The 22,955-nt window shown below is 33.7% G+C and overlaps 2 protein-coding genes across 2 annotated transcripts; one reads left to right on the top strand and one right to left on the bottom strand.

Annotated features, from left to right (window-relative positions):
- Nucleotides 1-2,504: 2,504 nt before the first annotated feature.
- On the bottom strand, nt 2,505-10,209 carry LOC109804549 (DEAD box RNA helicase family protein). Its single transcript, XM_083063571.1, has 8 exons — nt 10,052-10,209; nt 8,536-9,786; nt 7,389-7,610; nt 6,941-7,009; nt 6,134-6,403; nt 5,680-6,030; nt 4,181-4,458; nt 2,505-4,028 (listed from the first exon to the last, which is right to left on the bottom strand). Exons 2-8 carry the CDS (start codon nt 9,763-9,765, stop codon nt 2,909-2,911), a joined length of 3,540 nt encoding a protein of 1,179 aa, XP_082919697.1. The 5' UTR covers nt 9,766-9,786; nt 10,052-10,209; the 3' UTR covers nt 2,505-2,908.
- An 8,577-nt stretch (nt 10,210-18,786) lies between these two features.
- LOC109804554 (uncharacterized) lies at nt 18,787-22,635 on the top strand. The gene is made up of 6 exons (XM_020366405.3): nt 18,787-18,987; nt 19,068-19,449; nt 20,569-20,765; nt 21,152-21,293; nt 21,486-21,645; nt 22,141-22,635. Exons 1-6 carry the CDS (start codon nt 18,923-18,925, stop codon nt 22,179-22,181), a joined length of 987 nt encoding a protein of 328 aa, XP_020221994.1. The 5' UTR covers nt 18,787-18,922; the 3' UTR covers nt 22,182-22,635.
- Nucleotides 22,636-22,955: the final 320 nt, after the last annotated feature.

Genomic DNA, 22,955 nt, shown 5'->3' on the forward strand with positions numbered 1-22,955 from the left:
AATCATCATTAATTTTACTGATATAAAACTTTTTTTAATCATTTTAAGATTAAGTTAAATTTTAGGATAAAAATTAATATTACACAAATTTGTTACTATTCACAAACTCGAACATGAGGCTCTAGAAGTACTTTATTTTGTTTTTTATTTCTCTATTTTGCTTTTATCCTCGGTGAAGGAAGTTAAGAATCTCTCGATTCTGAAAGACAACACATTGAAACTTGAGATGAAAGAAGAATGAACATTATTTAGAATAACAAGTGCGTTGTAGACTTTGAGAGTTGTTAAAGGTGAATGGGTGGGCTTTGAGAATTGTTGAAGTTGAAAGGGTGTCACTAGAAATTGAAAATTTTGAGTTTAAAGAGTTGTCAATGATAACATAAAATTAAACATTTATGGACATGATAATGGAAGAAAAAAAAAAAAAAAAACTTCCTTTGAATATGTGAGAAGATTTTATTAGAGTTTGGTGGAAGCCTTTTAAGTAAAAAAAAAATTATGGAACCTTGATACTTATATGCGTCTAAGAGTGAATAATAAAAAATCTTAAGTATAAAGTTAGTTTATATCTTAAAACAACTTTTTTCTAAAATAATTAATATTTTTAAGATTAAAAAAAATTATGTCAATAAGACTAATGATAATTTAGATATTGAAGTGATCTATATATTTTAACGATAAAAGTTAACATTGTTTAAAAAAAAGATTAAAAAACAATATTATATAAATTTGAAAGACAAAAATCAAGAAAAAAAATTATAAGAAATTAAAATTAAATAAAGTTAATTTTTAGATGATAAAAACACTTATACGCGCGCGTGCATATATATATATATATAATTTGTTTCAGTTTTCTCCTATTGTCTTGTATTAATATTTCTTATGTTAAAGAAATTAAGCATATCTTTCTCTATACATTTATGAATTTTATGAAGTTTTTTTCCTCTACATTATATGCAATTTTCTTGTGTGTGATAAACAACAACAACAAAAAATCACGCTTTATTTTCAAACGTTATAAAACAATTATTTTCTTTCTTTCTTCTCTATATTTTCTATACTCCTTTTTATATTATTTTTGCAACGCTATTAAATAGTTATTGTGCTGCTTGCAACTAAGATTTCGTGTAATCCTAGGTAGGTCACTACGAAATTATAAAGTATAAAATTATAAAGTACTGTATAGAAACAAGACATGAATATCAAAACATAACTAAAATCTAAAATCTAAAACATCACGATACATCACACAAACATATACGGTGACTCTGATATATAAGTTTTATAATCTTTACATGATAATGGCCTATAAAAAATAAAATTAAAAAATTTAGTAATTCCAATGAATGAATCTCACGAAAGATTAAAAAAAATGTTATAAGACAACATTTATAAATAAGTTAATTTTTTAATTTTATATTTGAAGTGTTAAATTAGTGTTGGCTTCTTACTAAATTGCCTTGGAAAATTGTTTAAGTTGTGTTGAAAATGTGTTTGGAAAAAAAAAATTATAATACTATAGAAAAAAATCGGATTTGTGTCCAGATGTGTTTGGCAGTATATGTCCGAAACATATCAAATACATATAATCAGCTACACGGATATAAAGAAACATGTTTGCAAATTGTGTGTGCAAAAATAAAGAAGCATACTGAAGAAGTACTCTAATATGTGTATATTTTGATATGTGGGTTAGCAAGTGGTTTAATGTTGCTACGTTTCCTCTTTGCATCTGTAGCATGTGAGTGCATGCTTTCTTATGGTGCCGAGAGGCTACCACACTTTGAAAACACTATCAAAAGCTAAAGAGAAAGTGGATGCTTTTTTCCTCACCATTAAGGTGATTCTCGGAAGCACTTTGTGCAAAAAGGGAGTGTATGTGTATGTGCCTTGCTTTGCCCATAAATAACTTTCCCACCACTCCAATTATCTGTTTATAAACACGCTTCTAATATTTTTTTTTCCTAGATTGAATAGGATCTCATAAATCTAATCGTACTAATATTACATTATGCATATTACACTCTTCACCTACACAAAATTATCTGTGTTATCACTTATCAATACCATCGAACAGTTTTTTTTTTAAAGACAAGACCTACAAATAGAATAAATCCATTTTTTTTTATTTTCAAAAACTGAAAATAAAATGAGAAACTATTATGAAGCCGCTTAATTTTATTTTTAAAATGAAAGGGTTTGCTCTCCTCCCTCATTAATTTCTCCATTCAGACAGATCAGTACAAAACAGGGAAGAAAAACAGTTTCTGACAGTAATGTATTTTAGTAAAAAGGAAAGAAATGGAGAAAATATGACAAAAGTAGATAAGGAATGAAATGATGCTAGAAATACTCATAACTCTAAAAAAAAAACACATTTCAACACATTATATTTTTTAAATACTGTATTCAATTTTAAATATCATCCATTTATTTTTAATAGATTATTTCTCATTTTGATTCTTTGTAAAATTAAACAAAAGGGAATGGCAAAAATTGAACAATAGTACCCCAAAATGAACTCTAGCCTATTACAAAACAATAATTGATTCCATTACAATTGTTTATACCAATTCCACAACTAATACTACATTTAAAAATAAAATAATTCCCTCCAATTCAACTAAGCAGGCTTGCATGTTCTCTAAGCTGGATGAATCATCACAAATTGATCAGAATTAACAACCTTTGATGCCCATTAAACAACTCTCACTCAATAATGCTGCAGTATATCATATTAGACCGTTCACTCGTATTTCTTACACCACTAACCCGAGAATGAACCTCTTGGCATCAGGTCATCACCATGTAAAGCCAAAACAAAAGTGGAAGGTTAACATAGCCACCAGTCCACTCAGGAAACAAAAGTTAGAATGCCTTTTCAAAAATTGAGAATCGAATCATGGCTCTAAATATCAGAAGCTGGTTGATGGCTAAGGTCTGCTACAGCTTCTGGGTTACCAAGATCAGTGCTCCCAACTACAGGTTGGGGCTCCACTTCCTCAGCTCCAACAAAGGAATTCCCTGGTGTGCTGGCAGACATGGGAGGCATTTTTGGATCCGAAGTTCCTACATCCTGTGACCTAAGATCCTTTTGATCAGGATGTTGTTGATCTGACCTATCACGCCTATCATATCTGGGGCTGCTGCGGCTACGGCTACGACTACGACTGTAACTTCGACCACGGCTACGACTGCGACTACGTCGAGGACTAATACTACGGCTATAGCTGCGACTACGATCACGAGACCAGCTGCGGCTTCGACTACGGCCCCTGCTCCAACTCCTGCTCCTGCTTCTACTTCTGCTACGACTTCTGCTGCTACTTCTGCTATAATCCCATGTTCGGACTCTCTCAGGGCTACGACTTCTGCCTCTATTTTTGTAAGAAACATCTCTTCTATTGTCAAATCGCCCACGTCCTCGACCTTGTCCACGCCCATCCATGTTGTATCGATCATCCAGACCACGTTCACCCCTACCCCAACCAACATGACCCCCACGAGGGCCACCAGATCCCCTACCCCTGTTGCCCCTACCTGGAAAGAAATCACCTCTTCCACCTTGCCCACTAGCTCCATCCCTCATGCCCCCACGACCACCAAAGCCGCCGCCACGTCCACCAAAACCGCCATCCCTCATGCCACCACCACGTCCACCAAACCCACCACCACGCCCACCAAACCCACCATCCCTCATGCCACCCCCACGACCACCAAAGCCACTATCCCTCATGCCACCACGACCACCAGATTCCCAACGCCCACCACCACCACCAGAATCAAACCGACTCATCCCACCCCGTTCCTTTCCAAAGTTTGGTGGCCCACGCAAAGCCATCTGTCTTAACTCTGGAAGCACATGCTGATTAGCACCCTCCAATACTTTGATTAAATCACCTGCATGTTTCCAGTCCTGCTCACAAAAAAAGGTATATGATACTCCAGTAGCACCTGCTCTTCCAGTTCTTCCTATACGGTGCACATAGTCCTCTATTCCGGTGGGGAAATCATAATTGATCACCACCCTGTAACACGGAAATTTCACAAAGTTCAATTAAAATGCACCATCACATAATTCCTAAACAAGGATAAGGCCACAATTTACAAAATAAAAGGATCATCACGATCTAGCACAAGCAGAAATCATATAAAAGACTCCAGACAAAAAGAGGCTAACCTTATATCCTTAATATCTAGCCCACGAGCTGCAACATCAGTGGCAACCAGAATTGGTGACTTCCCACTCCGGAACTGACTTAAAACCCAGTCTCTTTCACCTTGAGACTTGTCCCCATGAATTGCAGCAGCCCCAAAAGTCCGACCAATACTACGAGCAAGCTGATCACATAACCTCTTTGTGGAACAAAATATTATGACCTTGGAACCTCGTTCCTGGGATCTGAGGATCTGCTCCAAACGCCTCTGTTTCTCCATTTGTGGGACAACCTCAACATACTGCAAAAAGAATATGTCATCAAGAAAATAAAACAAAAATGTTCTTCATTTAAAACATATTACAGTAAATCCATTCAAAGAGCAAAAAACAAATGGATGATTTAATTGACCGCAAATAAAAGTCAGGATACAATATACAACATAATGATTAATGATCATGAACACAACCAGACCCAAGCTCAATAGAAAATACCATATGCCACAACAAATATATCCTATAAAACAGCATTTAAGAGAAAAGTCTTTCACACAAAATTAACAGGCTGTATTTTAATTTTTGTTTTAATTTATGTATGCAATAATGTATTTTTCTGTAAGGAAAAATACATACTTGCAATGTAGTTTCTATAAGTGAACTGTTACCACATACTTGCAAAGTGCACTACATATGACAACATTTTCCCGTCCTCCAAAAACCAATAAAACACAGCTTTACTTAGGAGAAGCGTAATACACCCCCACCGCAAAACAAGATTAAATTTAGTTGATGCTGCATAATTGACTCAGTCTGTGACTTTCAAATATATTATTAGTAACTTGAAAACTAAAACAAGATTTTTGAAAATTACAAGAACTAAAAACAACAATTTTAAATTTAAGAGACCAAAAACAAATTTATCCTAAATTTGAGATACTAAAAACATATTTAAGTTTTAAAATAATAATAATAATAATAATAATAATAGATGGGGTTTGAAGAGTTGAAATGGTATTTCAATATTTGGACATAGAATATGTTATTTATTTTTGACAAGTATCCCCACACAATCGTAGCTGTGTGACTAACCCTCAAGCTAGGAATGGTGGTTAGGTAAACTTTTCTCAGGGTGACAACTCCAAGGTTCAAACCTTCGGTATTAAAAACAAAGTTTTCATGGAGTCACAGTTCCCTTCCACTATTGGATATTTGGATATAGAATATAATGCACAGAACAAATAAAAGGTAGAAGCTATTTTTCATACAGGGAAAATAAAATTTATTGAAATTTGGAGGTTTAACACATCATACACAAATCCCGAAATAAAAATTTGGATATAGAATATAATAATACATAAAAATAAATAAAAGGAAAAGGCTAATATTTGTAACAGTCACAAAAAGTGAACACAAATTGATCATATAATATATGTAACTCCAAGCTTGCAAAGTAATGACAAAACAAGATAAAACTAGAAGTACCATCAACTTTGTTTTTAAACAAACGGCCACTAGTTAAATACCTGTGTAATAGCTTTATTTGCAGCAAGCTCATCTACACTTCCAATGTTAACCTGGACAGGATTAACAAGAAGATCACCAGCAATTTTTCTTACTTCTTTTGGCCAAGTGGCTGTGTACATGAGAGTTTGTCTGCGTGGTGGAATCTCATTCACAATCTTTCGAATTTGAGGCTCAAAACCCATATCAAGCATCCGATCAGCCTCATCAAGCACAAGCAGTGATACTTGCCCAAAGTCAATTTTCTTCATTTCAAGTATATCATTGAGCCGACCAGGTGTGGCAACAACAATATCTGCTCCCCGATCTAACTCTTTTAGTTGAAGAGCTTTAGGTGCTCCACCATACAAGCACTGCAAAGGGAAAAGAAATCAACAGGTGCACCAAATGAATAAGGCAAACATTAATAGACTAAAACTCAACAAAAAGGAATACATAAAAACACTAGGGACAAACCGTGCAAGAGACTCGTGATGATCGACCAAATTTGATGACCTCATCTTGGATCTGTGTCGCAAGTTCGCGTGTTGGAGCCAAAACCAAGACAGTGGGGCCATTCAGAGAATTATTATGTCGCTGTCTAAGAAGAATAAAGGCAGGTAGTAAGTAGCCTAGTGTTTTCCCAGAGCCTGTCTTGGCAATTGCTACTATGTCTCTACCTTGTAGTGCAACAGGCCATGTTTGAGCCTGTATTGGTGTTGGACTTGAGAAGCCAGCAGAATATATCTGAAATGAGAATATATGGCGAGCAATCAGACCTATGAATGGTGCACAAATACAATGGCTTTTGACTTAGAAAACACAAAATTGCATTCAACTGTGCTATAATTTAGCAAACAAAAAAACAAAAGGACCCATAGGTTATGGTTGCTTACTGAAGCAACTTGAGGCAATTAAAAAAGGCAAAAAAGACATAAGAGGCGGAGCCAATAAGCAACAAATCCCAGGTCACATAGAAATTTGAAGAATGGGGGGTCATCCACCCTTATAGAAGATGCCCAAGAAAGGCTCCAACCATCCCTTTTGCAGGCTCCAAAAATCAGGATAGTAGTTGCACGTGTAATTGTGCCAATAGCAGATTAGCAGTGCAGCGTACGACATATGCTCCTGCTCTGGAGCAGATATCGCACCTGCGACAAGCGAAAAAGATAAGTTTAAAAGTAAATTTTAAGTTAAAACAATGGGGAAAAGGAGTAAAACCATTTCTTTCCTAGGAAGCACCAATGCATACAATACCATATAACAGTAGAACAGTAAACTTACCTCTCTCAATATCTCTGGAGGGAACCCAGTAGCATCAAATGTCATGAAAGGTGGAGGAATGTTGTCACCCTGTCCAGTGAGACATAAATATTGATGTAAAGAAAACGTAAAGATATAAAAGAAATATAAATTTGAAATAAACTCATCATTCTACAAGGAAATAAAAATAATAGAACCACAAACATGACATTTATCTGTCACAATCTTCCCTGGGAAGCTCATACCATTCCAAACAGAGCATATCGTATCATATTATATATACTACATATCTACAAGGACAGGCTTTGTATTCACTTATGATTTTGATGTATCCCAATTGTAACATACAAGTAAATCATAATATCAAATATGCCTAGGGCATTGTAAGAGCTTGGCCTGTACTCTGTATGCTATATGTACTAAGATTTTAAACTAAAGTTCATACACAACTGCCACGAGAAGTACTGACCGTTGCTGTAACTTCATGTTGCTGACAGTAAATTTCAGCTGGTGAGAGATCAGTAACATCAGAAGATCCTATATAAGGAGGCCTCATCAAAGAATTAGTAGAGAGAGATGAAGGTCCTCCAATCGGAGGAGCAAACATGCCATGCATAGCATTCCCAGCAACACCACTTCCATTTCCACTAGGCATTACATTTTGAAAAGGAGCATTTCCAATCCTCATATCCTGCAATGATGTTTTACAGAATCAATAAAATGAAAAAATATATATATACTTAATTAGGATAAACAAGCATTACAAAGGAGGGATGTGATGAAAATCAACTTAAAATTAAAGGATAAAAAAGTGAAAAAGACAAGTGAAGCTTTGACACGTGCATTATCACAGAGAGTAGTGTTGAAGTAGTCAAAGGTGAAAAGCACCTACAAAGCACTTGGAGGCTTAAAACCTTGAGAGATAAAAAATGAACCAACATTAAATAAAAGGGTAATGTATTTAACTATTTTGCATTAATATTGCATATTATTAAAACGTTCATCATACAGAACCATAAGTTCCTTGCTGCAAGTGTCTCAAGGACTGTAATAGGTTATTTCTAGACATGCTGATTATTTCATCGCTTTAGCATAGTTGGCTAGTTGGATGCTTCGGTTTTTAGTTTTTCAGCGGTATCAATTAATAAGGCCTGTCTTAATTGATCCAAAAAGATGCACCAACTTGGATTAATGCAAAATAGTTAAATATTATTTGAGAGATAAGATGGAAGGAGGATGTTCATTGAAGACAAAATGAGAATTTTACCTCTTTTTTTTGTTTGCTTGCAAAGAAAATAATGAGGGAAAAATGGAGGAAGTGGAACACATGTAAATTTTTTGTGGTCTCACGTGAGAAGAAAATGAAAATGGTTTTTGTCTGAAATGACAGATATACCCATCATTACATTAAAAGGATATAAAAGTCATCTAACATAAATAATTTTTTTTCTTTTCACTTCCTCAAGCTACTCTATTCTTGCTTGTTCTGAGGGGAAGATAAGAAATATTATTTGTAGAGGGTACCCATGATTCAACACAATTAACTTAATAATATAATTAGTTAAAGATTGAAAAGTGAACCAAACTTTTAAACTTTGTACTAGGAAAAAAGGTACCTGCTGATTTCTCGGAATGGATATTTGAGTCATATCTGGCTGCTGACGACCCATTGTTGATATTTCTTTGTTAGAATTATAGTAATATTCGCTCCCTGCTCTACCACGCATATTATCCTCATGACCCATATTTTGGCCAGCACCAGCAGGATGGACATTGGATGGATGACCATGCATCATTCTTGGGCTCATCTGGTTATGAAAGTTAGGACCATGTTGGTAATATAAATCAGATCCACCCTGCTGCAATGGCATTGCAGAGGGTGACTGTTGCATACTGCCTGATAAGGCCCTGAATTGCTGTGGTTGGCCAGCAGTGACACCTACATTAGGCACTTGACCAGAACCACCTTCAGCAGGAATGTTTTGGTTGTTTTGAACAGGCAAGGCACTCCTTTGTGAATACTGGGATGGGGAATGTCCAACCTGGCCTCCATTTTTAAAATCCACTTCCTCAACTTTTGGAAATGCTGTTTGATGATTTTCAAAGGGCTGACCATGCATGTTATGCTGAACCTGCTGGGAGTTAGGTTGCCCAGGAGAGACCATGTTTGGCTGAACATGCTGGGAGTTAGGTTGCCTGGATGCAATCACGTTTGGCTGATATGACATATAATGCATGTTTTGGGGAGTGAACTGATGCGCTTGTGGTTGTACAATGTGTGAACCATGGTCCTGAGGCGTTCCTTGCCCAAAATGTTGAGAATGGATAGCCTGAGGCGGCATCTGATGATGCATTTGCTGCCCTTGAGGCTGCATCATTTGCTGTCTGGCTTGATGTAACCCATGTTGCGGCACTGACTGTGCCATCTGTTGGTTCTGCTGCTGTCCAGACTGAGCACCCTGAGAGGGCTGCTGCTGAGCAACCTGCGCCAAATGCGGACTCTGCTGCTGCTGCTGCATTGCTGGCACAGATTGACCATGCTGTTGGGCAAGGTGACCAACCTGCTGCTGCGAGGGTTGCACTTGCCCATATTGCTGCGCCATCCCACCAGGCTGCATTGTGTGAGCCCCTGGTATAGCCGCCAAGCTTGGCGTTGAAGCCACTGGCGCAGGCACCGGGGTTATCGGAGCAGGTTTTTCATACTGCGTAACATTAGTTTCAGGATTCCAATAATATAACAGACCAGTGCTGCCATCAATCAAGCCCTTCCACGGTTGAGGAAGAGTGGGATCATCAGGAGCATATCTAGGACCAAGCCCTGCAGAAGCTGCCTCCGCTGTTGCCATAACGAATTCGTATATCTATCTCTACAGCCAAAAGTCATTGTTCAAACAACATCACACACAGACACACGCAACATTCAATCCCTATAGAGATAGAAGACCTAAGGATGTTGAATTTTAATTTTAAACAAACACAATCAGAATCTGAAGGTTCTATTCATAACGTTAAGAATCAACGATTATGTATTCCCTAAAAAGAAGAAATAAATGAAAATAAAAGCGCTGTATGAACCCTAGAAAAACGATAAGATTATATTATACTATGAAAAAGGTGTAGAGCGAAACTTACAAAGTTTATGTTGGTGAAATCTGTGAGGGCGAATTGCTAGTGATGAGAGAGCATGTTGATGAAGAAAAACTTGTGATAAAACGAAAAGGCAAGAACAGAGGCAGCTTTGTTTGGTGAATGCAATGAATGGGTTAGGGTTGAAGAGGATGTTGGAGATGGAAGTGTGCAACTTAAGCCGAACTACGGTGGACCATACGATTGGGAAACAACGGTTATTGGACGACTGCGATCTTTGCGTGTACCTGTGGGTCCACCGAGTATTATTTCGACGCTCGTGATCTTTCTCTCGGTCACTCCATTTTTCAGCTTTCAATCTTTACCGCATGATCTTGCATGAGCGTGAAAAAAATGAGTTCAAGCACAAGTACGATCCCCATGGAAATATGTAAGATATGATTTTAAAATATGATAAAATAACAATAAGATACAATAAGAAAATAGAAAGAGATAAATTTCAATTTTTTGATAATATTTATCTTTATATTTTTTAGGTTTGATATTAATTAATAAAATATAATACAGAGTACTATTTTGTTCTCCTAATAGTTTCAATATAAATTAAAAATTTGCACTAATTGTTTTCTTTATTTTAAATGTGTACTTTTGATATTAATATTTTTTATTTATTATTTGTGATATTTAATTATTTATTATAATTTATTCCTCTTTTGTGCAAAACGTAAATAACTGTATGTATTTTAGGAATTTTTTACTCAAATAATACTATTTTAAAATATTTTACCTAAATAATAACTGTGCAAATTTATTTTCCTAACTAACACTATTTTACTGTTCACGTTCAGAACAGGCCGTTCCAGATTAAAAAATAACACATGGCGAATGGATCAGAACGGGTCGTTCTAAATTCAAAATTAGCACACAAAAGGTGGAACTAGAACGGACCGTTCTGAATCCGGAACAGGCCGTTCTGGCCTATAAATAAAAAAAAAATTTGGTTCAATTTTCACTTATCAAATACCAAAATTCAGAAACTAACATCAAATAATTAAATTTATTGAATATTAACATTATAAATATAACTAAATAAATTTATTAAAATTCATTACAACAATAAAAATCAATGGTGACGAAAACTGAATTCATGACCAATATTTGGATAGGCCAGAACGGCTCGTTCTGGTTTCACTTTTTATGTGCTAATTTTGAATCTGGAATAGTCTGTTCTGATCCATTCTTCATGTGTTATTTTTTAATCTGGAATGACCCGTTTTGGTTTCAAAACAGTTCGTTCTAAACGTGAATGATAAATGGTGCTAGTTGGGAAAATAAATTTAGACAGTTGTTATTGGGTAAATTTTTTTTAAAATAATCTTATTTGAGTAAAAAAAGCTCATATTCTACTTACAGTTTTTTAAAAAAGAAAAATTATTTTAAAATATGCATTACATTCACTTCTTTATTCTTAAGTAACTTTTTCTCCAGCTTTTCAAATTCTATTGTTCAAGACTCGCATTTAGATGAAATTGACCTGCTAGTTGAAGGATTAGGATAATTTATATAAGATTTTTGGTTCAAATCTTGATGTTATTATAATTTTGATATTAAAAACTTATGAATGAAATGTAAGTGTATAATGTGTATTATAGTTTCTTTATTAATAATATGTTCCTTTTCTCTTTCGTATGTTATCTTATTGAATATTATCATGAATTAATATGATAAATCACATTTATTATATGATAACTCACATGAAAAATGATAGTTGATTTATTTATATTTATATAATGAGATCTTTTCATGAATATCAAAAATTTTAAAATCAGCAATTATTTATAAAATATAAAAACTTGCATAGAAAAATTATGATATATAATTTAACTTTTTAAAATTGTATATTAAATTTTTAGTACTATAAATTTTTATATAAATATTGTGCCCACAATTAAGCATGGAAATAAATGAGGCTTTAAACATAGATATATGACCTAATCTAACTTATTTAATATAAAAAATAGGTTTAAACTTTAAAAAAAAAAACATATTTATTTAAAAATGTTAAACTTATGCTTATAGAAAAGTTTGATAAACTTAATAGATCAATTTATTTATCTATATAATATAATAAAAAAATATATGCATATTTTTTTATTAATAATATAATTAAATAAATAAATTTATTATGCAAATAATCAAATTATTAATATTTTTACTTCACTTAAATGTTTTAAATTTCTTATTTATATGAAATTAAGAGATAAAAAATTGAAAATCTAGTCATCGCATCTTCTCTCTTTCTTTACTTTTGTGGTCAATTATTTCGAATATTTTAAATAGAATATAAAGAATGTTTAGAAAGTTTATTTGGATAAAAAAAAAAAACAAATTACTAATATTTCAATCATTTATTTCATCATACTTGTGTGAGTGTACATTAGTGTATATGATTGTGCATGAATTGTTCCTCTTACATTGGTTTTTATTTTTATTTTAAACTTTAAACTTAAAACAAATAATATAGTAAAATATTTTTTATTACACAAATTAAAAGAAAAAATTCACAAATATATTTAAAAATATATTTGTTGAGCTATTTAAAATTAAGTTTATTTAGCCTTTTTAATGTAAAATAAGCTTATAGGTCATACCAAATTTTTAAAACGATTTGATCATGCCTATAAAAAAAATTATGTTAGATAATAGTTTAGGTTTAGACTTGTTTTGTAGAACATATATGTAGGGATGACAATAGGATGAGATAGGTACAAACTTTACTATATTGTCCATGTTTCTGTATCTCATACTTGACATATATGAAATCTGTGTTCTCATATCTATTTTTATCAATTATTGGGTATATTTGTACCTGACTCATACTTGCCTAAAATTTTATAATAAAAAAAATATTAAAAAAATTCAACATAGAGTAACAGTTATAAAATTATATTAGTTAAGTTTCATCTAACATAAATTTAAAATAGAGTAAGAATTAGTTTAATGTAGTAAATTTTTAAAAAATAATGCTTTTAGGAATTTAAAGCGGGTACGAGTATGGGGTTGGTAAGCATATCTCCATTGTTTCATATTCTTCTTTGTTCAAGTGATAAGGACAATTCTGATGACAAGTGTTTGTACACTATTAAGGTGATTTTTCAGCAACATCAATGATCATTGAGGCAATTTTTCAATGAAATCCTTTGTTCATACTCGTACTCTTATCCTTTTCATTCTCGTTCTCACAACTGTTCATTTGTACTTGTGTAATGCCCATTTTTTTTATTATTAATTATCAATGGCATTTTCGTAAATTTTATAAAGGTATAGGGGTATTCTTGTAATTTTATTACTGATGGCATTTTCGCAATTTTAAAAAAAATTTTAAGGGGTGTTTTGGAAACTTGGAACGAGCCGTTCCAAAAGCAAAACGGGCCGTTCCAAGCTTAAAAATTATACTAAATTTTTTTTAGTGAGAACGGGCCCAGAACGGGCCGTTCCAAAAGGAGAACAGGCCGTTCTGGTTTTGGAACGAGCCGTTCTGGAGGGAGAACGGGCCGTTCCGGAGGGAGAACGGGCCGTTCTGGATGAGTCTCAGAACGGGCCGTTCTGATTTTAGAACGGGCCGTTCTGCTTTTTGGGAACGGGCCGTTCCGATTTTGGAACGGGCCGTTCCAGTTTAAAAATTTGCGTACATTTGAAAGATTCGGAACGGGCCGTTCCGAATTCAATACGGGCCGTTCCGGGTGACTCTGGTTGCCTATAAATAGGGGCCAGGGGGGTGAAAAAAAATATACTGAGGGAAGTGAAAATCTTAGAGAGAGAGAAAGAGAAGAGAGAAAGAGAAGAGAGAGAGAGAAATAGAAGGGAGAGAGAGAGAGAAATAGAAGGGAGAGAGAGAGAGAAAGAAAAGAAAAGAGGAGAGAGAAAGAGGAATCCAGTAGAGGAGGTTCTGCCAAGGGAGAGAAAAGAGGAGGGAGAAGAGGAGATTCTGCCCGAGTTTCGGTTCTTGTTTAAGCAAGAAAGAGGAGAAGGTTCTGCCCGAGTTTCAGTTCAGGTTTATCCAAGTAAGGGTAGTACTTATAAAATTAATCTAGTATATATGAGCATGATAGGAATAGTATAATTTTAATATGCTATTTTATGTGAAGATTTTCATTTCATATAGTATAATTTGGATCAATTGATGGTTGTTTTGGATATTTAATTATTTATATTATTATTATATTGACAAATTGGCATGGTTATGGTTATGTTTAATTATGGAATATGCTATGTGTATGTGGTTTGGAAAAGTAAATAGGACTTAAAGGAGTAAGGTTATGGTATGGATTAGATCTCTTGGTGAGATCAGGATATAATCTTTGGAAAAATATGGAATTTGGGAATCCCATGGTGAGGATTCCAATGTGTAACTTTTCCAAAGGTTATATAATAAACCACTTCAGATGTTCGGTGGACTTTGAAGTACTCCTCTAAGTATTCTATTTGCTACCGGTATGGGTCTAGGCCGAGTCATACCGATGGATGAGGTGGCCCCAACAGGGTTACGTGACGACGTAATCCAACTGTATATTTTCCATGAGAGGTTAGGTGTGGGACATGGGTTGCTGACATGTTTCACCGTATCAACACTTGGTTTGGATGGTGTTGAGGCCAACATTTGGTTTGGATGTGTTGGTTACATCATGGATTATACAGTGGTGTGACTTTGTTTTGGATATGGAATATGTATACATATGGTATGGATTGTATACATTGGTTATGGATTATTTTATTATCATAAAATATGTATACATTGACATGGACGTGTATACATTATATTTTGGGTTGGTCTATATTTAGCTTGAAAATGACTTGTTGGTCTGGATAAATACTGTAGATAAATATTTGTTTAATGATATTTTATTATGATGTACTATGATTGGTTTTATATGTGCTAACCCTTATATTTCCATGATGTGGACTGTGATGATCTCACTATGTGGGGGAGCAGATCAGGTATGAGGCTTTGGGATAACAAGGAGTCTTTTGGATAACTGCTTTGAGAAGTGGCTAGGTTTAGAGCTTGACCAGCACCTAGGGTGTCTTATTTTGATGTTTTCATGACATTGTAATTATATTATCTTTTTGGATTACTGTATAACTTTACTAAGGATGATGACTCTGCTATAGAAGATTATATTATATATTTTGGAAACAATTTATATGTTATTGTATAATTACACTCTAGCGTAGCTGGCTTTTGCTCTATTTTCTTTATTTTATATTATTTTATTTTGGTTGGTTATTGATGTGACGGCCTAGGGTGGGTCGTTACAACTTGTGCTCCCAAGTTTGTTTGTTTTTTTGTGCATTTCATGTATGGTGCCGGTGTTGTTTGATATTGTTGGTTCGGTGTGAGAGAGAGTGTGTGACGATGAAACACGATAAGAGAAAAAAATGTGGTGACAAAACATGAAGAGATGCAATAAGAGAGAAAGAACACGATGACAAAACGTAAAGAGACGCGACAACAACGATACGACAGAAGAATATGAAAAGACGCAACAAAAAAAAAAGAGCGTAACAAATAAGCATTTGTTAACTTAAAGAATAAGATTTTTTGTGTTTGTTATTTTTATAACTGACATAAAAATGTTAAGACCTCTTATGTCAACTATTTTCATAACTAACATAAAAAGTCAATACATTATATATTGTCGAGATTTATGAGTCTAAAACTGATGTAAAAAGATGTTTTTAATTGTCATTAAAAGTGTAATACACACTAGTGTTACAAAACTGTAAGATTTGTTAAATGAGAAGTAAAATAAACTAAAACGTGTTGTTTTCAATAGATTTCAACAAATAGCTAATATTTTTATATATAAAAAAATGTGTTACTAGCATTTTTCTAAAAAAATGACTTAGCAAAACTTATCATCTTTCATTTAAAACCAAATAAAAAATAACGATAAAACATAAAATAAACATGTGATGTAACCACTTTAGCAAGAACATGAGCAACAATGTTAGTTTGCCTTCTAACAAACTTCCCTATAAAGTTTGGATGATTTGAAATGATGAGCCTATAGTCATGAATAATGGCTTTTACATTAGAAAAGTTTGGTGTGAATTTCATAATTTTGTCTACCGCCACTTTGCAATCCAACTAAAAAGTAATATGAATAGTGTAAATTAAATATTAGTAATTAAACTTGTCACATTTATATACTAAATATAAAATTAATAAGAATATTGTTTAATTTTTAAATGTTTCATTATTCATTTAGTTCATATACTTGTATTATTTTTACATTTTGGTTCTTATATTTGATAATTATATATTTTGTATTGTATGAAAATGAAGGTCACCTCATATCTTCTGAAACACTTATTTAATCTAGAATATGAAAACTATTATGATGAGATGATGTCTCGTTGAGTGATAAAGACATACAGTAATATTAATATATCTAAATCTCAAACCCTAAATCGTCGTAGATGCATAATTTGCATTAAATTGTGCTTAACTTTTACATAATTATAATCATAAACTTAAACATTAACTTTTCCATGATTGACATTATTTTTTTTTTCATCTTACAATAAAGTACTAAACTCAAACTTTCAAGAAATATCTTTCTTGTCCTTGTGTCATAATTATGTACTTAAATCCTCACCTTTGAAAGATAAGAAGTTACATAAGCCTCCTATCACCACACGGTAGCTAAAGTTTTAGAGTTTCCACATTTTTCCTATATTAAAAACCTTTAGTCATTCTTTGGTATTAAAACGAGTTTTCCCTTTATTTTTCTCACTCTTCATTGTTCAAACATAAACACAAATTATTTCTATGCATTGGTTTATAATCATAAAAACATGGTATGCATAAAAAGATAGCTTGATGGTTTAGGGGTCTCTGTTTTAGTACATGCATGACATTGCTCAATGCTACTACACACACTAACACTATTATATGACATTTGGGCAATGTTTGGATTGGTGATAGAGAAAGGAAACAGACAAAATGGGTTAAAACATAATAGAGCAAAATAGACTAGAATAGAATGAATTAAAATTGTCATTCCATTGTTTTAGCATTTTATAATAAAATAGAATAAATAGTTCATTTGATCGTTTGGTAAAAAGTTAGAGCAAGATAAATTAAAAAATTCCAGATTAATATTATTATTATTTCACAAATAACGTTATTAGAGCAAAATTGCTTTATTCAACTATTTGAGCTACATTAAAGTTAACTTTTTGTGGTGTTTTGTTTGAGCTAATATATCTTAACTAACCACACTATTTTGTTGCATTGCTTCATTATGGAAACTCCTCTCTCTATTATAAAATTATTATGTCTCCATAATGTATATGTTTTGTTATTAAAAGAAGAAACTTTTTATAATATTTGACTCGATACAACAAATTTTTTTTTACTTAATCCCCTTCCATCCGATAATCAATCATGTTTAATTAGTGTGCCTCTACATTACCATGTATATCATGAAGTTAATTGTTCAAAATACTACATCACAATAACTCACGAGTTAAAGATCTTACAAACTATTAAAAGATTTGCAAAATTAGGTAAAAGTCTTCTATCATGTTTCATTTCTCATGTGGGGTGTAATTTTATAAGATAGAAAAACGAGAAAGAATAAAAAAGGGGCCAAGATCGACATTTTGTTTGAGCCAAATTTTAAAAAGGTAAATAATATATAGTAATTTAAGAACTATAAAAGTTTAATTTCATCATGTGCACCTCAAATTGGAAGGGAAGAAAAAATGGAGTAAACAATGTGATGGAATAGATTTGATTCCATTCTCCTTCATTCTCTACCATCATCTTCCATCTCCACTTGTATAAAACTAAACAATTAATTTTTTATTCCATTATTCTATTCCACTTCATCCCGCTCACCACTAATCCAAACATACCCTCGTGCAAATGTTTCAAACATGTCTTCCCTTACTAAGTGAGTGAAAAGTCATGCTTAGTAAAATTGCACGAGTTCTAAACTAAGTATGGTCTAAAAAGGTCCAATGTGTAGAAGATCATGTGCTTAGGAGGTTATTGTCTTTCCTCCTATTATTTAATTTGTTTTGATGATTCTCACGCCTTTTTCCTGTCTTTCACCATGTTATTTTTGAGAAATATTAGTTTATATATCTTTTTAACCTTGAGTGTCGAAAAATTATTATTTTAATAGTGTGTACATTACTGATAATCTTTAAGCACATGTATATTGATATTATTTTTCCTTATCTTATTTATCTAAAACTAGCTTGTACATGTTTTGGGCAAGCTTTGAAAAGTATCAACATGCTTGGAAAATATTCAAATACTTTAAGTATAGAAACTTCAAAGAGTTGTTTTATTTTGCTTTCTTAAATCAATATTTGAACACTTATCATCAAATATTTCATTAGGTATTCAAATTTTACAAAATATACCCACTCATGAAAAAGTTACAAAAGTATTTGAATACACATATTAGTATCCAATAATGCATAATTTTTTTGTTTTGAAAATTGATAAACCATTATTTGATAATGAAATTTCTTATGTTTTTAAGATTTCAAAGTTTATTTGTTATTGTTGTATGGTCCAATCCAATGTACAAGTTGATTTTTTTATTGAAGATTAATTTATACTTATATGATTAAATTAAAAAAAAATCCATGTAATGTAACTATTTTATGATATTTAATTAAATTTGTGCCTCAATTGTGGAAAAACATACAAAAGAAAATAAATGAATAAAATAAAGTAATAAACCCCTCTGAAAGAACTGGAACGTTCTCCAGAACTAGAAGCGGTGGTTCAGTTCAAAACTTGAAATACACATTCTCAATTCTCATGCCTCTTTCTCAAATCTCAACTCTCATCTCTCACCCAAACCAAGCCAAGGAATCACAGTTCCGATCATGGAAGCTGAAGCCACCACCGCTCCCAAGTTGGCACTCGCCGACACAGACATCAACTGGGACAGGTAGGTACCTTCTCACAACCTTCAACTCTTCTCTTCTCTAATGCACATTACTTAGACTCAGTTATAATCTTTAACGTTAGGTTGGATAAAACCAAGTTTCACGTGATTGGCGCCGTTCTCTTCACCGCCCAATCGGCGCTGCTGCATCCGACGGCGGTGGTGAAGACACGGATGCAGGTGGCCGGCGCTCGCCTCTCCCACGTGCGGGGAGCCTCGCTGTTCGCTCACATTCTGCGGAGCGACGGCGTTCCCGGAATCTTCAGAGGTTTCGGCACCTCCGCCGTGGGTTCGGTCCCCGGGAGGGTCCTGGCTCTCACGTCTCTCGAGGTTTCGAAGGACGCCGTCTTGAGACACACGCAGGGCAGTCGCATTCCAGAAGCTTCGCGCGTTGGCCTCGCGAATGCGGTCGCCGGCTTGCTGTCCAATTTGGTTTCTTGTGTCTACTTTGTGCCTTTGGATGTGGTACTTAACCTGACACTCTTCCTTTATCCTTTTTTGTTGTCATCAATGGTTTTGGTTAGGCTAAGTTAGAATAAACACCCATTTTAGTAACTGAATTTTGAAGGTATCTTTGTCAAACATGGGAATTAGTATCTTCCAGACGGGTTTGACAGATACCAAATAGATAGACATCTCTTTTCAACTTAGTTCGTGTTTGGATTCTCGTTGATGATCCGCAATTTAATAATTTTTCACGTTAAAATGCACCAAAAGTAACAAATAGTTACTTCTCTGATCCACGTTTGAGGTTTGTGAATGAGAATCTAAACACCCACTTAGTTTTCTGCATATGCAAGAACCAGGAGTTGAAATCTAGCTACTTGGTTGAGTTACGAGAGTTCGTGACACTCATGGCAACTTCTCAAGTTGGTGAAGACTCCATTAATTAAAAAATTGTCAAAAGTCTTTAAAATGTCAAATAGATTCTTAAATTTAACTAATTATTATTATTTCCTTAATTTCAAGGACTAATATGATGTCTTCAAAATTAAGGGATGAAAATGGTGTTTATTCGCCTAATTACATTTGTGTTTCCACTTATTATTTAATTGGTTCAGTTTAGTTTTCTTATTATTAAAAGGATTATTTTGGTCATTTAATTTTTTAAAAAGAGATATAAGGTTACTCTTTCTGATCTTCAATGTAGACTAATTTTTTTAACTTATTGTACACATAATACAGTTAAAAAAAATGACATTTGACACAACGGCATCCAAATTCTTTACTGGGCCACATGTACAATAAGTCAACGCTGATACCAAATAAGAACGTAACAATAAAGAAATGACAAGTGACACAACAATGGCATCCAATTTCTTTACTATGCTGGGTGAACTATAAGTTAAAGCTGATCCAAATAAGATTAGCCTTTTGTTTATTATCGAGTGCTTGGATCAACTGCTAGCTTAACCATGGTCTTCAATTCAAGTTATGGGTATACAACTGCGATAAATATTGAGAATGGAGTGCTTTTGTCACTTATAATAGTCCTAGTTGGCTCGAACATGATTGTTTCTTGTGGAGTACATGTGATCTATACTAAAAAGAATGATTTTGTTTAATGTGTGTGTTTATTCTCAGATTTGTCAGAGGTTAATGGTACAGGGTCTTCCTGGGACAACGTATTGTAGAGGGCCCTTTGATGTCGTTCGTAAAGTTGTGAAGGCTGAGGGGTTTCGTGGCTTGTATAGGGGTTTTGGATTAACCGCTGTAACCCAGTCCCCTGCATCTGCACTTTGGTGGGGTTCATATGCTGCTGCACAACACCTAATTTGGAGGTAAATTTTGTGCTTTTTACAACAATCTACCGGCGCTGTGTTTGGTTTCTCATATGAAGGTTTAGTTTGTTTTCATAGATAAAACTTAGATGGAGTAATTCTTTAATGCTTTTGGTATTGTTAGCTAATTAGAATTGGACTTTCATTTAATATGGTTTGCAGTCAATTCTAATAAGAGGATAATTCTAAAAGCAATTAGGAAACTATATATAAGTTTATTGTATTTTAATAAGCTCACATGCCTGTCAAAACAAGTTAAGAGTTAAAAGAGCTTATAGGAAGGATATAATCTACTTTCATCGGCCAAAAACAAGCTTCGTGTAAGTTTTTGTTTCATTCATTTTTTTTTTTGCATTTTTAATTTGTGCATGGTTATTGGCTTTTAGGACTTTGGGCTACAAAGATGAAACAGGGAACAAACCTTCACATATGGAAATGGTGACAGTTCAGGCTACTGCTGGGATGGTTGCTGGTGCTTGTTCTTCTGTTATCACTACTCCCATAGATACTGTTAAAACACGTCTTCAGGTATGTGAAATGAGACTCTTGTTCTTATTTGTTGGTATTGAAGAAGGAAGATATTTTTAGGAGTTTAAATTGACATTGGTATGTGTGTCACTGTCAGTAAATCAGTTGGTGCTTCTTTTATGGAGTAGTTTTTTTATTATGTTTTGACTGTAACATGGCTATTTTGGATTTGTAACTTTTAATTACACTTAGGTTATGGACAACTACGGTTCTGGAAGACCATCGGTACTGAAGACAGCAAAGAGTCTCCTTAAGGAAGATGGATGGTGGGGATTTTACAGGGGGTTTGGACCAAGATTTTTAAACATGTCACTTTATGGAACAACCATGATCGTTACTTATGAACTGATAAGTATGCCACTTCTTGCTTATTTATTTTTGCATCAATTCTATTTTGACTTAGGTGATATGAGCAACACGTTACACGTCCCTTTATTTGGTGAATTATTCAAATGATTTGATTTCAACTTTGGGGGAAGTTCTTGTTCTTAAAAGCAAGCATTTTAGCTTTAGTTATTTTGTTTGTATGTAACATCATCCATGGCTGTCTTCCTGAAAGAATATATTCCCCTTTCTCTTCTAATCGCCTTGTGTGAACCATGGGCTGAGAATGTTTATTGAATTTGAATTCTTAAGGTGTCTAAAACCTTGTCCGATTTCTGACAAAAGTGGTTCTAACATGTATCTCGTTTTTCTTTATTTCAACTTGCATATGCTATTATATGCAAAGTGTCTAATGATCCCGACTCTGAATAACAACCTTATCTTTGAGTAACTGGATTATCCATTATAATGAATTGGAGGCTTCATTCTTATAATTTAAGCCTTATTTGTTTCCTTTTGACAGAGAGATTATCAGTTCAACCAAGTTCAAGGTCTTTTACTTGAGAAGTGCAATTGTACTATAAGAGCAGAGACAGATTCAACACGCATGATTTTAGCATGTGTTCAGGGACAACCTATTGATGGACCCTTTCAACCTCAGATACTGCATGATGCAGTATGGCAAAGCCTGATCAGTCTACCCTTTTCTCAAAGACAGTTACTTTTCCACATTTTAAATGACACCATAACTTCTGCTTCTTCAAAACTGTTACACGGGAATTCTTGTTTCTTTTGAGTATTGGGGTGGGGTGGAATATAGAGAAGGAGAATTATAGTTTTTCACCATATTCTTCATTCCGTGGGCATTACTTGTATACACGGCCCAAAGTATCCGGACAATTTTTCAGATAATGTAGGATTGTTGAAAGAACGGATTTAATTATAGTTTGACCTTACAGTTTGTAGTTTGTTTGCAAATTAAATAATACATAGCAGCAGAGGTATTGGCCGAATTCTATTGGTATGTCTCAAACTGAATTGCGAGCTGTCAAAAGTCAAATATTGAATAATGTTACCAAGAGGGGCATATTTTGGCTAAAATATAAGGTGGAAATTGAGCATTACGTAAATGTAGTATATGGTCCCTTCAAAACCAAGTTTACTTCGATTTCTTAGAGTCTTGTGGTATTATCCATGCTTATACAGGCTGAAATATAATGGCTAATGTCGTTCTGCATCCTTAAACTAGGTAAACTAGAAAAGTAGAGGAAGGCTAGATAGCCTCCGTTTCTTTTAAAAGTCTTGGTAAACTAGAAATGAAAAATGTGGATGTTAATT

This window comes from Cajanus cajan, chromosome 1 (assembly GCF_000230855.2).
Source record: "Cajanus cajan strain Asha chromosome 1, NIPB_CcT2T_4, whole genome shotgun sequence".
Taxonomy (NCBI): domain Eukaryota; kingdom Viridiplantae; phylum Streptophyta; class Magnoliopsida; order Fabales; family Fabaceae; genus Cajanus; species Cajanus cajan.